The 12,475-nt window shown below is 49.4% G+C and overlaps 6 protein-coding genes across 6 annotated transcripts; 3 read left to right on the forward strand and 3 right to left on the reverse strand.

The window, feature by feature from the left end:
* Nucleotides 1-527: 527 nt before the first annotated feature.
* Nucleotides 528-2,197, forward strand: BDW70DRAFT_127729 (mitochondrial 37S ribosomal protein mS38). The gene is made up of 2 exons (XM_073735310.1): nucleotides 528-907; nucleotides 973-2,197. Exons 1-2 carry the CDS (start codon nucleotides 562-564, stop codon nucleotides 1,644-1,646), a joined length of 1,020 nt encoding a protein of 339 aa, XP_073600247.1. The 5' UTR covers nucleotides 528-561; the 3' UTR covers nucleotides 1,647-2,197.
* Nucleotides 2,198-2,573: 376 nt separating this feature from the next.
* On the reverse strand, nucleotides 2,574-3,509 carry BDW70DRAFT_127730 (uncharacterized protein). The gene has a single exon (XM_073735311.1). It carries the CDS (start codon nucleotides 3,038-3,040, stop codon nucleotides 2,786-2,788), a length of 255 nt encoding a protein of 84 aa, XP_073600248.1. The 5' UTR covers nucleotides 3,041-3,509; the 3' UTR covers nucleotides 2,574-2,785.
* Nucleotides 3,199-4,377, reverse strand: BDW70DRAFT_64156 (H(+)-transporting V0 sector ATPase subunit c). The gene is made up of 6 exons (XM_073744452.1): nucleotides 4,237-4,377; nucleotides 4,104-4,116; nucleotides 3,857-3,986; nucleotides 3,647-3,803; nucleotides 3,489-3,592; nucleotides 3,199-3,422 (listed from the first exon to the last, which is right to left on the reverse strand). Exons 1-6 carry the CDS (start codon nucleotides 4,251-4,253, stop codon nucleotides 3,358-3,360), a joined length of 486 nt encoding a protein of 161 aa, XP_073600249.1. The 5' UTR covers nucleotides 4,254-4,377; the 3' UTR covers nucleotides 3,199-3,357.
* Nucleotides 4,378-4,607: 230 nt separating this feature from the next.
* On the reverse strand, nucleotides 4,608-6,310 carry BDW70DRAFT_127734 (uncharacterized protein). Its single transcript, XM_073735312.1, has 2 exons — nucleotides 6,054-6,310; nucleotides 4,608-6,007 (listed from the first exon to the last, which is right to left on the reverse strand). Exons 1-2 carry the CDS (start codon nucleotides 6,261-6,263, stop codon nucleotides 4,625-4,627), a joined length of 1,593 nt encoding a protein of 530 aa, XP_073600250.1. The 5' UTR covers nucleotides 6,264-6,310; the 3' UTR covers nucleotides 4,608-4,624.
* A 1,035-nt stretch (nucleotides 6,311-7,345) lies between these two features.
* Nucleotides 7,346-8,388, forward strand: BDW70DRAFT_127736 (YqaE/Pmp3 family membrane protein). Its single transcript, XM_073735313.1, has 3 exons — nucleotides 7,346-7,614; nucleotides 7,761-7,895; nucleotides 7,946-8,388. Exons 1-3 carry the CDS (start codon nucleotides 7,598-7,600, stop codon nucleotides 7,965-7,967), a joined length of 174 nt encoding a protein of 57 aa, XP_073600251.1. The 5' UTR covers nucleotides 7,346-7,597; the 3' UTR covers nucleotides 7,968-8,388.
* Nucleotides 8,389-9,137: 749 nt separating this feature from the next.
* Nucleotides 9,138-11,484, forward strand: BDW70DRAFT_168746 (uncharacterized protein; the record flags this gene model as incomplete). The annotated part of the gene is made up of 1 exon (XM_073742541.1): nucleotides 9,138-11,484. The coding sequence occupies one exon, from the start codon at nucleotides 9,138-9,140 to the stop codon at nucleotides 11,307-11,309; it is 2,172 nt and encodes a 723-aa protein (XP_073600252.1). The 3' UTR covers nucleotides 11,310-11,484.
* Nucleotides 11,485-12,475: the final 991 nt, after the last annotated feature.

The raw sequence follows: 12,475 nt of genomic DNA on the forward strand, positions 1-12,475 counted from the left end.
ATATAATGCCGATTGATACGAGCCATTCACCTCTCTGTCAGAAAATCTGACATTTTACGAATGTTTTTGATATGTCTTCACTTCTCTCTTTCCAAGAGCCTTTTCCTCTCATTTTGCCTTTTTTTTTTTTCCTTGCAAACCTACCACTTTTGCAAGATATACCTTCAGGGAACCTTCTGTTCTTCTCTCCTCTCGGCACAAAGATGGCTCTCTGCATTGCGCCGCAAAGAGAAGTCGAGGTGATATGCGGTGGAAAGCCCACGATTGCGGTCCTCGCGAACTAGAACCGTTTTGGACTTAACTGATGCGTTCAGATACCACTTGTGCTTTTTTTATTATTCCTCATCGTGTAATTTAACTATATCACCTGGAAAATCCGCGAAGTCTTCCTAGTACCTAGTAGTCGTACTCGATGGTGTTTTCTATTAGCGCCTGAGGCATTCATCGGGACTTACCTAATCCGTTCCGCGTTCCGCATGATCGGCTCAACTTGGATTTCGCCTCATTGAGCTCATCTTTGTTCCAAGGCAACATCGTCTTCTACCTGTTTAAGGCTCAAATATGCTGTCGTCCTCATTACGCCGCGCGGCTTGGGCACCAGTAGCGCCAGTGGCTGGCATCTGCCGCTCGTCTACCCAGGGCCTGGCTACATCATCTGCTGGCATCGTACGTCAACGCCGTTACTCTTCTTCATCCTCTAAGCCGAGCGACGGCTCCAGAAAGGTCGACGCTTCGTCTCAAGCGCCCGCGAAAGACGTCAGCTCCGCCGGAGAGAAGCAGGGTAAGTCCCCTAGACGCCGGGGCAAGGATGGCAGTGGCAGTGGCCGCAACGGCTCCAGGTCCAACCAGCCGAATGCTTTTTCGAACCTTCCCAGTGTTCCCTCGACGCAACATTTGCAGCCACACGGTAAGCGGAGCAATCTTTATAGCTATATCTGGTATGATAAATCCTCTGACGGCGTGGTTTCTCAGATGTTCAACTCGCATCATTCTTTTCTATCCACCGACCAATCTCCGTCTCCACGACAGTTCCTCCACCCTCCACCCCCGAAGCGTTCGACTCGATATTCACCAAGCAGCCTTCTAAAAACTCGTCGGACGATGTGATATTCACCCTATCATCTGCAGTTAACTCGATGGAACATGCCGCGCACCATCTCGCCGAGAACGACGGAATAATGAACGCGTTTGAGATGGAGAGCAACCAGCTCGATGGCCTGGACATGACTGAGTTGAAGATGTCTGTGGAGGAAATGACCAAGCGTCTCCGCCCATTCAACCCTCCACCACCGCCGACCCCTTACGTAGCCTCGGCGGAGGCTGAGCAGCGCCAGGAAACGTCGAGCTACTCCGCTGTCCTTACCATTCAAGAGTCCACACTCTCCGACGGCAGCAAGACCTTTGAAGCTCACACCACTCCGTTCGTCCAAGCCAGGACCATGGAGGCTCCTAGCGCTGAGGGGATTGATGCCGTCATCGACGTTCCTCAGGGCTCCCAGACCACCTACATTGAGCGCTTGCGCAACCCTGGAACCATGCAGGCGCTCAGCACACGACGACGACGTATTCGCAAGATGAAGAATCACAAGTTTAAGAAGCTGCTGCGCCGCACGAGAACACTGAGGCGAAAGCTCGACAAGGCCTAATTGGGTCAACCTGCATCTACTATTTCGCTTATTACGTGCCTTGGTACCTGGTTGTAACTGTGTCTTCACTTGTTCATCCGGCTCCTATATCTAACCTCTCCAAACGAGTTCATTTTCATTTTATTTTTTCTACCTATCAATAGAACGTTGTATCCTTGAAATCATTGGTTATATCCACTCCGTTCTCTGCGTCTCCTCTCGTGTATTTATTGCATCTCTCCAGCATCGCGCGCCATAGACAATGTTGACTTTTTTGCTGCTGTGATCATTGGGCTTTGCTTCATAGTTCCTTCTCAGACATGGCCGCTAAGTAATTAGAGATTTACTATTCTTCCCTGTTCCCTTCCCACCTCGGTTCCCAGAGGGCAGATGATATCAGTGCCCGCCTTAATCCTGAACCATACCTCTGCGGTCGATTCTTATGGCGCTTCCCTGAGCAGCTCCAAGTAGGGACATGGTAAAAACCGTGGTGATATACAATGGCTAACACATCCCCCTTTGCTAGCACTGACCTTACAATCTCAATTAGTCCGTTATACGCTGCATACCCGAACGTCATCCTATGCCATAATTAGGACATGTGCATCAGTACCTGCAGCAAGCAATGTTGCCAGTATTACGACATGCCCGCGACTTATGGCCGTTTGCGACAAGGGTGTCGCTGGAATAGTCGCGAGCATTAACGTCGGCTCCAGCGTCAAGAACTACTGACAATCCCAGAATAACCGCCAATCACTGCATGCATTAGGAGCGTAAATAAAAGTCTTCAAAGTCCACCTGCGGATTGTTGTTTCAGCCCAGATATGATATATATGAGTATAACATTCATTACCCCTCTGAACATCAGAATGATCATTAAGCTTGATGTCCACTCCATCTCCATGGTTTAAAAGTTTTCGGATGCTCGTTTCTCGATCAGGACTGGGAACCATACCAATATTTCTCGTCATCACCTCTCAAATCAGCCAGATTATGAAACAGGGCATCGTCGAGAGTGGTATGAGATGAGTGGCAAATCTAAATGACTGCGTTCATCTTACTAAATATCTCAATATCGCCGACTATCCAGAGTAATATAACTAGTATGTTGCGTAGCATGATCCGAATTGGACTGTAGTCGATGCAGTTAACTCTCACGGCTAAACCAGGGGGCCACGATTGAGAGAATGATCAGCCAAACCTTCAGCAGGACGCAGTTTGGGAAATAATGCGGTGGTAACGCCCAACAGGGCCAGGATAGACCAAAACAGCTTACAAATCGCGGAATGGAAGATGGAGAAGGATAAGAAATTGACCGCATACATAAGCCAGGTACTATAGCTAGGAAGGACATAACACTTAGAAGCAATGCGAGTAAAGACCAGATCTTCTAGGACCATAGCAAGCAACTCCATAAAGTACAGTTTCCGCAAATCATGCAATGTATCTACGATAAGCTTCCCACTTTGATCTAGCCTACAAGTATGCAGGCTAGGCGTGATGGTATAATTGCCAGGTGTAGAAATCCAACGGCTTCACCATTCCCCAATCAAGATGTTGCAAGTCTGAACTCGGAGGGAGACCCTCCAGGTTAAGCGCAACCGAATGTCATATAAGGTACGTTCACGAGTCTGAGTTCGGGTGCTTAAATGCTCCGTATACAAAACCACCAACCGATAGGCCTGCTGACGTGCGCTAGTGGCGTCAAAGGCATAGGGCGTGCTTCAAATTCCTAGCAGCTGGCCTCGAGGGTGGCGCGGGAGTTCATGAGAAGGGCAACGATGAGACCGTAAAGACCTGCAACAGAAGAGAACCAAGATTAATATAACTCGTTATGGGACACTACCCCGGTCTATTACTCACCCAGAACTTCAGCGAAAATGAGAATAAGAATCATTCCGACGTAGAGTCTTGGCTGTTGAGCTGTTCCGCGGACACCAGCGTCACCGACGATACCAATGGCGAAACTTAGTTTTGAGGGTTAGCTTCATGAATGCGAATCTAGTAGCCTGTATACACACCCAGCAGCCAAACCAGCAAGACCGACCGCAAGACCAGCTCCCAGCTGGACAAGCGCTGTGTAGAGGGGAACCTTCTGACCGAGGTTGTTTGCGATAAGGACGGACACGACCAGCCCGTAGATACCGATAATACCAGCCATAACGACGGGAACGATGTCTAATAAGCTCATTCAGCGTTATGCTTCGTTGGAATGTCGGGTTTTAACGTACTTTTAACAATCAGGTCGGGGCGGAGGACACCCATGGAGCAGACACCGACACCCGCTTTAGCGGTTCCATAGGCAGCTCCAAAGCAAGTGAAAACAATGGCTGAAGTGCAGCCAAGGGAGCCAAAGAATGGCTGAAGAAGATTATCAGCTATCAAGTCCATTCCATAGACTGAACAACTCGGATTGGGCCGACAGAAACCGAGATACTAGGGGTCGATAGTGGCTGGGATAGGTGACAAACTACTCACCGCATAGACGGGACTATACGAAAGAAAGGTTAGCTGATGAAATTAAAAGCGATTCAAATTTCAATTTATCGTCGAGAGCAGACACAGCTGTTAAGGCATGTCGGAAAGGAGAAGCTTTGTGATGATTACGTACCAAAGCTCAGAGGCCATTTTGATGCGGAAGAAAGCCGGAGAAAGCGGATCTGAGCTCGAAACAATGAGAGCAAACGGGAGACTTGGATGTAAGGCAGGTGATCACTGCAGAGACGCGTTACGATGGTGTGTGAAGCCTAACGATGGAGGTCGGATCTGAAGGTTGGAGGCGAACACGCTGGTTGCTTCGGAGAGGCTGAAGCACCTCCCGTGCAGCCACGTGACAGGGCTTGGCAGTGGCTTTAAAGTGAACTTACAGTAGGTAAAGGTCAGCCTACTAAAAGGAATGAGTACGTAGATTCTTGGGTTTTAAATTCCTGTAACACTATAATTCACTATCGCGTACGCATGACATAGTTTGACTGCTATCAAGTTGGTACAGCAAGGCTTTACTCGAGTATCAAAGCGAGACGCGATCCAGGAACGTCGACCTTCGTATGAGTTTCAAACGTATCTAGCTTGGCTTCAGCCAGAGGCTGCAGGTACGTGATGGCTTTCTCGGAGAGTGCGCCAAAATGGTTTGGCACAACCGTCAAGTTCTTATGGCCCACTGTGTGGCTCGACAACATATCTGCGTCCGACATCACGCCGAAGCAGCATGAAACGGTGTTTCCTGAGGATTCGCACGTGCTAATGCTATTGTCAGCGTATAGCTCCCGCTCTGCGACAGAGGCAAAAAACTGAACGTAGTCTCCCGGCTCCGCGGCCTGCGACAGCTTTGACAGATCTTGCAGGAACATCGGCAGCTCCGGGGGGCGGGCAGCCTCGTATGCTGAGTCTACCTTATCCATTGAAAGGAGTTGATGCAGAGGTTTTATGTCCTCCTCACGAAGCTCTCCAAAGCTCATTTCCGGGTCAAGTGACAGAAGCCCCTGTTTTTTCCCCCATCCTCCTCCGCCGCTCATAACACGATGAAGTTTGGCGCCGTTCTGGATTGCCTCTGCAAGACTACTTGGCGAATGGTTTGATTTTGCGTACGGGCTTTTCTCCGTTTTTTCAATCAAAGCCCAAACAGTGACCCTTCGATCGGCAATGTCATTTTCTGAGATATACCGAGGAAGCACCTTCTCCAACTCGGACGAAGCCGGCATTGATTCGTCCGATTTGCCGTCGGCATGTTTTGTTACCTGACGGAGGATGTTTCCCATGCTAGATATAACCTTGCGGCGCTCTCCAATAGGGTACAGTGGGAGATCTAGTGAGCTGCGAATACTGTTGGGCGTCATCATGACCGAGCACGTAGACAGGTCGACCAATTTTTCCAGCTTGAGTCTTCTTGAAGAAGTATCATAAGCCCACCGCGTCCCAAATAGTGTGTTTTCTTTTCCGTTTAAGAAGATTGTATTTGCGAGTCGCAGTCCAATCTCGTGGAAGGGCTGGCGTAAGGACTGGTCCCGGATGTCCTCCCGAAACGAGAAGAGCAGCGTTGGTTCTTCAGTCTCCGCCAAGCGGATTTGACGAGGTGTAGCGGCTTTGCCCTGAATATCATCTCGTCTAGCGAGTATGATTGATACCCCCTCAGACTCACCAAACGCATTATGCTCTCGTGCATAGTATGGAAGGCGATCAATTATGGCACAAATGGCATGGATAGGCAATTGTGGTAGACCGTCCGAGGTCTTCTGGTATAATCGGCTGAGACATTGCTCGAAGAACGTGCCTTGTGCATCGGCCCAGTGGGCGAAAGCGGGGGTAAAGAGGAGAACAGGGATATAATCCAGTGTTGACCGGGATAATTCGGTAGGAAAACTGGAAAGAATGTCTTCTGAAGACTTGAACGTTCAGTAAAGATCACGATGCGGTGGTAGTAACCATTACCAGCTGCTCAGGCGTCGTAGTTAGCCATGTACAAGCCGATCGCCGATCTGTGGCTTCAGTCGTCTTTGTTCCAGCCCATCTGCGCCTAGAATAATGCGCCTGTGAACAGACGGTGCCACGATTCCAACCCAGCTCCAGACGAACGAGGTCTAGCCTGGCAGCCAGCCGCGCTGGCATACAGCGCAGGGAGACACCAAGTGTTACCGACATGGAAGCATTGGCTCTAAGAACAGTAATCGTTTAGTGTTCTGCAGAAAAAGGGAGTTGCCTACGTGGTTGAAGAAGAGGGCGAATTTTTGGGTCAAAGGTTTGGGGAGCTTTTCGCGCCGCTTCGCCGCCAAGCCTCAGGAACACCCACATCGGAACTCAAGCTATTGGAGCTTCATGTACATCTTTTTCTTACGACTTGGTGTCTGGAGTCTCCATCTTCTTGGAAAAGAAGTAATTTTGCTACATAGCGCATTTCCCCACTGGTAATAAAAATATAAATCTACATCCCTTCAGCTGTTGGTCGGTTGAGATAGTCTGTACGTTGATATCGGCATTTTATATAATTACATCATCATATACCCGTAGAAATGATACTACAATTACGATAAAGGCAATCTCATGTTCCATCAATACTGTAGATATTATTAAGACAAACCTTGCCGCTGCCATGAAACCTGCACTAGGCACCTTGTTTTATGCTTGAATCTACTGGTGGTCTGGAGTGCAATACCCATATCGATGCGCAGACTGCTAAAATTAACCCATGCCCGATGATATCATTCGTCTTAGGACGTTCGAGATCCAGAACGTGGCTGAGATAGACAGATATGGGGCTGTAGGGCTGGCGACGCTCCGGAGCAGCCGCGAGCATCTGAAGACAGGGTTGAGCAGAGACTTTCCCTATCTAAAAGGATCAAGCTCACTCCACTTTGGAACGTTGGCAACCGTCACTCTGGTGATTGCAGTCAGGCGGTTACTAGTGCATCCGCATCTAGGCAGCAGAATTAGGCCCTGCAAAAATGAGATCTACAGTCCCGAATTTATAGTTTTACTGGATAGAAGATGGACCATAGGGACGGCCGGACAAATTCAAGTTACAGCAGTCGAGTTCCTGGCTGGGGTACGTAGTAAAAACGGCAGACCATGGAGATCAGCCAGAAAATTAGAATGACATCGACAACCCGTCTCAGTAGTAGAGCGGAAAGACCAATCATAAGGAATGCGCGACAGTCATGAGCCACAGCGGCGCCAGTATGACGTAGCAAACTCTGCCGAGACCAGGCATTGCATTTCCAGTTCAACGCTGATGCTCATCGTTTGAAAGGAATGATTTCTGCAAATGATTATCGCTCAAGCCACTATTCTCTAGCTAGCTGACTGCGCCCCCGCTCTCAGAGACTCATTATTTAAGAAACCGCTCGTCGCTCCCGCCCAATCCATCTTTCCGTCATTAATTTCTCCTGATCTGTCTCAACACCCAACAATCGTTGATTGAAAACATCTTCTATCGCTTCAATCCATTACTACTGGTTCCTACCATCAACTAGCTCAAAATGCCTTTCACTGCCTCGTAAGTTGCCGAAACCGCCCTGGTTTTCTCCGCGCGCGACCGCAGGTCGCCGTCATGATGTCGTTTGGGCTTTTCTCTCGGTTTCTTCAGTCCGGCCGAGTTTTTTTGAGTCGCAAACCTCCCTTACTGACCGATTTTGCTCCTAGTGATATTTGCAAGCTCATCTTCGCCTTCATTCTTCCTCCTCTTGGAGTCTTCCTTGAGCGAGGATGCGGTGCTGATTTCCTCATCAACATCTGTTTGACGATCTTGGGTTGGATCCCTGGTATCATCCACGCCATGTGGGTAGCCCGCAATGATACTTACGAGTCGCAACTAACCATTTTCATAGCTACATTATATTCAAACATTAGAGCGCCTTGTATCGACCGTTGCACTTGCGACGTCAATCCATCGCTTATTAACACCGTTTCGCGAAAGACGAAGCATGACATGCGATACTCTTTTTGTCATTTAGCTTCCGCGAAGCTCCGGGCCAAGGGCTGAGCTGTTTACTACCTTGTTCCCTCTTTGGCGTCCCCATCCTTTCGCAGTCTCTGATTCCTATAACGAAAGTCGCATGCTGATGATCCGCTTGGTTGATGGATTGCTGGACTATAGTCACTGTTATGTCGGTTCCGTGCGTCTATTTTTATGATACCAGCTCATGCTGCTTCTGGGCTCTGTTATGTTCTATGTTGAATAACTCATTAATCGATAATCATTCCTTACTATCTTTCCGTTTGAGGTCATTGGTTGATCGTGGCTTCTTCAGGCTTCAGGCTTCAGCTAGCATTTCGTGCGCGGTTCTAAACGAGGTGGAATGCTTACCGTAAAATCGTAGATTTCGCGGCGGTTTGTAGAACGACTTCATATTTACCTTCTTTATCCGTCCAGGATGAATTTGATAAATCTAGGGAATTAACGTGAGTATTATACAACTTTGGTTCAAGCGCTGACTAGATCTGCTGGCAGCGGGCTGATTGCTTCATCGTGCAGGGCCGGCGCCAACCTCGGCGCCTATTTCAGGAAATCTTCAGGGCAGCGGCGACTTTCACTTCCAAAAAAAAGCGCTTACACAAACCCAGGCGCCCTGACTTGCAACTACGTATACCCCAGCGCATGCTTTAAGGGCGTTTCATCACGGCGCGTACGCGATCCATAGCGCCCTGTTTCAGATGATTCGAACGGATCTACAGGTCAGTCAGTCGCCAGCGAGTCTAAAGGAGTTATGTTCCAATGACAGCAGGCAGGATGGCTGTAGCCGCCGTGAACCTTCATGATGATGTCTTACTCCTATTCTGTTGCCAGCCTTCTGGCAATTCTCATGTGCTTCTATCTGGATTCCACTTGTCTCATCTTCCACTCTGCCTCGACAACCTAGAATGACTTACGAGACGTACTAATGACTGAACGGAACGAGCTCCTCAGTAGCTCAAGAATTAGGGTATGTGCAGTCTTTGATCCGTGTCCCTCTTATCTGTACGGTCTGGTGGGTTGGGTGTTGAAAAGCTAACTGGGCATCACTAACAGGCTACCGCACCATGTTACCATATGCCTCTCAATGGGTACTTACAGCAGCCCTTGTCCTCGTATATCTCACGCAAAGCACGACCACGACGACCGTATCCCTACTTGATTTACTGCCAAAATGTGCTTCACAATGCCTTGAGGATTTCATAAGCACCGAATATCCGAGAGGCGCTTGTTCTGAAGGGTGCGACTTGAATTATCTGTGCACGACAGAAACAACTAGCGGCTATACACTGGGAGAGGCGGGCTTGCGATGCAGTCTTTCCAAGTGCTCCATGGAAGTGGCTTTGAGTTTTGATACCTACAGTATATGCGAGAACGTACCTGGAGCATTACCGCGGACTCATCCTACAATTGTCGCTACGATAACGTCGCCTGCTAACCCTACATCTACGGCGGGACCTACCACTGTCATTGCAACAGGGCCGGAGACCACGGATACTCCTACGACAATACGCCCCTTGTCAACAGAAACAGCCAACACGTCAACGTCACTGACGACATCACAAAGCCACACGTCCAGCTCTGAGAGCACAGAGCATCCTAAGACGGAAACAGACAAGCCCACAGCGACGACGACGGGTTCATCACCTAGCGCAACACCTAGCGAAGCATCCAATGAGCCGGGCCAAGGCAGCAATCTCAACTCTGGTGCCGTCATTGGCGTCTCCGTTGCTTCTGGGATCGCTGGTTTTTTCATCATTGGGGTCATAATTTTCTTCTGTTGCAGGAAGATTAGGCGCAAGGCCCAGGATCGTGAATTCTTTGAGATTGGCGGGCACATGACTGAGCCTCCGGATTTCAGCTTCCCCCCGAAACGGCCTCCGATGGGGCCTCGACCATCTCCTAAGAAGTTGTTTGGTACAGATTCTGAGAGTGTCAGGCTCGTCCCGCCGGCGGAGGCTGAGTATCATGACCCAGCTCAGCATCCAGCGGTCGTCGTCACCCAGCCCGAAGAAGACTACGAGTACGGCCGTATGTCAACGAAGAACGCAGACAGGGCGGGTTTTCAGTCTACCTCCAATCTCGATTTTGATGCGGAGTCTACAGTCTCGTCTAGGACGGTATCCGATTTGCTCCCAGACAAGCCGACACTCTACCCACGGCCATTACGGTGGAGTCAGCAGAAGAAGGTCAGACCTTCCAGCGGGGCAAATGTATTTGAAGAAAACCACGCAAGACCAGCAAGACCAAGAAGGCTGCCCAGTCCTCCACTCCAGCAATCTGGTCTAGCGCCAGGAAACGCGAGAGGACAAAATAGACATCTGATGGCAGGGTTACCTGCTAACCCACGTGCAATGATGTATGGCTTTGAAGGCCCGGGTTTAACACCGCCCTGGAAGGGATCCAAGCGCGAGAAGAGACCCGTAAACCCAAGTGCCAACGAGCAAGCCCAGCCGTCTCGGCAAGCCGCTGTACATGGGACGTCCCTGTACCCGTCCGGTCATAATCGAGTAGATTACGACGACGACCTTGATAACTACTGGAAAAACTCCAACGCTGGTTTCGTCGGAGCTAAAGTGATCCAACCTCAGCATCAACCCCAATCTCAAGATCCTAGTACAGCTCGCGGTGCCGGAGCGAATCGGAATTCAGTCAGCGATTATCCAGGGTATCAATTTGAATTTGGCTTTGGCGATAGCAGTTCCAGCTCAGAATCCCGTCGAGCATCCCGCAACTCTGGGGGCTTCCGCCCACTTACCCCTGTGAGGGAAATAAGGACATCGCTGCGTGAAATGCAGAATCCCACGGGAGAGAGCTCAAATCATGGAAAGTCATCGACGGCGAGATATATTTCAACCACAAAATCATCAGGTCCTGGCCCTCGCCCCCTTCCTGGCCCACCTGGTCCACCGCATCCTCCCCAAGAGATCGTTTCTCGACCTCGGATTGTCCGGCAAGACGACATCAAGCGCGTCCAAATACGTCGCGGCAAACCGTTGCCGTCGCCCAAAGACAGCGAGGTCACTGTTCCATACTCTCCAGATGACTTTTGGTTTGAGCCAAAGGATGAGCCCTCTTCCGCCTCTGCATACATTCTGCCAGCGCCTAGAAGTTCACCCAACTACAAGAAGTATACCCCAAAGGGGCAGCTCGGGATGCCTAAGAAGAAGCCGCTACCTCCAGAGCGGAACCTCACACCGTCGCGGAGAGGCGAAGATTTGATTCTTCAGGTGGAATGACGGCTGAATGTCCTACCGTAATCAACTTTACCTTTCTCATGTACATCTATTAAGACTTGCATGTCTGGCTCCTTGGCGCTGTTAACTCTCTTGCTCTTCAAAACAAGCGTTTATGATCGTTAGCCCTGGACTGGCGTTGGCTATTCTCTTAGAATATCATTCAAAATAATGTTCCCAACATATCAGTAACCTCGTGCAGCTGCTACATAACCTACCTTCTTAGCTTAGCTAGATTCCAAGTCAGCATAAATCTAGCAAGCACAGTATGATTCAGCTCATTCTGGTTGCCTCAAAGTAACCATAAGAGTCAGTGAACATAACCGCTCCTCTATAATGATAGCAGTCGCAGTCTACTCCGGAGTACATATTCCATTACAATGAATTCAAGTCTATAAAAACTGAAAAATCACTCCATATCAGCCAGCCTAAGAAGGGAAGAACCAGAAACCTCAGCCGCATTACATTGAACCAACCTTAAGACACATCTTCAGACACTCACACCAACGTTCGTTCCTTGCACCATCCATCCAATCCTTGGACTCTCTCAGGCCCGGCCCAACCCGAGCTTTCCAGCCGTGGCATAACCTGGCGGGTTTAACCTTGGGAACGTGCGGGCATCTCTGGGACTTCCAGTCTTCGAGTCTTCCCATCACAGACAACTATCACACATTCTATGGGTAATTGGTGGTCCTGGAGCTCGAATTCACATGCATGCTCCCTTAGTAGTCGACATTCTGACTCTGAGTGCAAAGTCAAAAAGCAACCACTTACATACTCGGCTTTTCTTACCTTATTCGCTCCAGCGTCGAGGCAGCATGTTTCAAGCGTACTGAAAGCTACCTTCTCCGACTGGTACGAGTCGTGCTTACAGAGGTGGTAGCACTACTAGCGAAATCCTCTGACCTAGCACTGGGAGAACTGCAGCTAGAGCCTGGTGCATGCATGGAGATACGAATGTAGTATCTCAGAGACTAGAGGGTGAAGTCGGTTCCCTTGGTATGGTCCAATCAACCTTGGGATGGATCGCAGATCCTATTTTATTTCGCGTGGTGGCTGATGATTAAACATTCAGCCTCTTTTTACTTGGTTGTTAACGTCAAAGGGGGTTAGATCTTAGCAGTGATGGTATAGCCTAGCTCAGCCGGGTGGCTGCTATAGCATCTGTT

This window comes from Aspergillus foveolatus (assembly GCF_047715535.1).
Source record: "Aspergillus foveolatus strain CBS 279.81 unplaced genomic scaffold BDW70scaffold_3, whole genome shotgun sequence".
NCBI classification, from domain to species: Eukaryota; Fungi; Ascomycota; class Eurotiomycetes; order Eurotiales; family Aspergillaceae; genus Aspergillus; species Aspergillus foveolatus.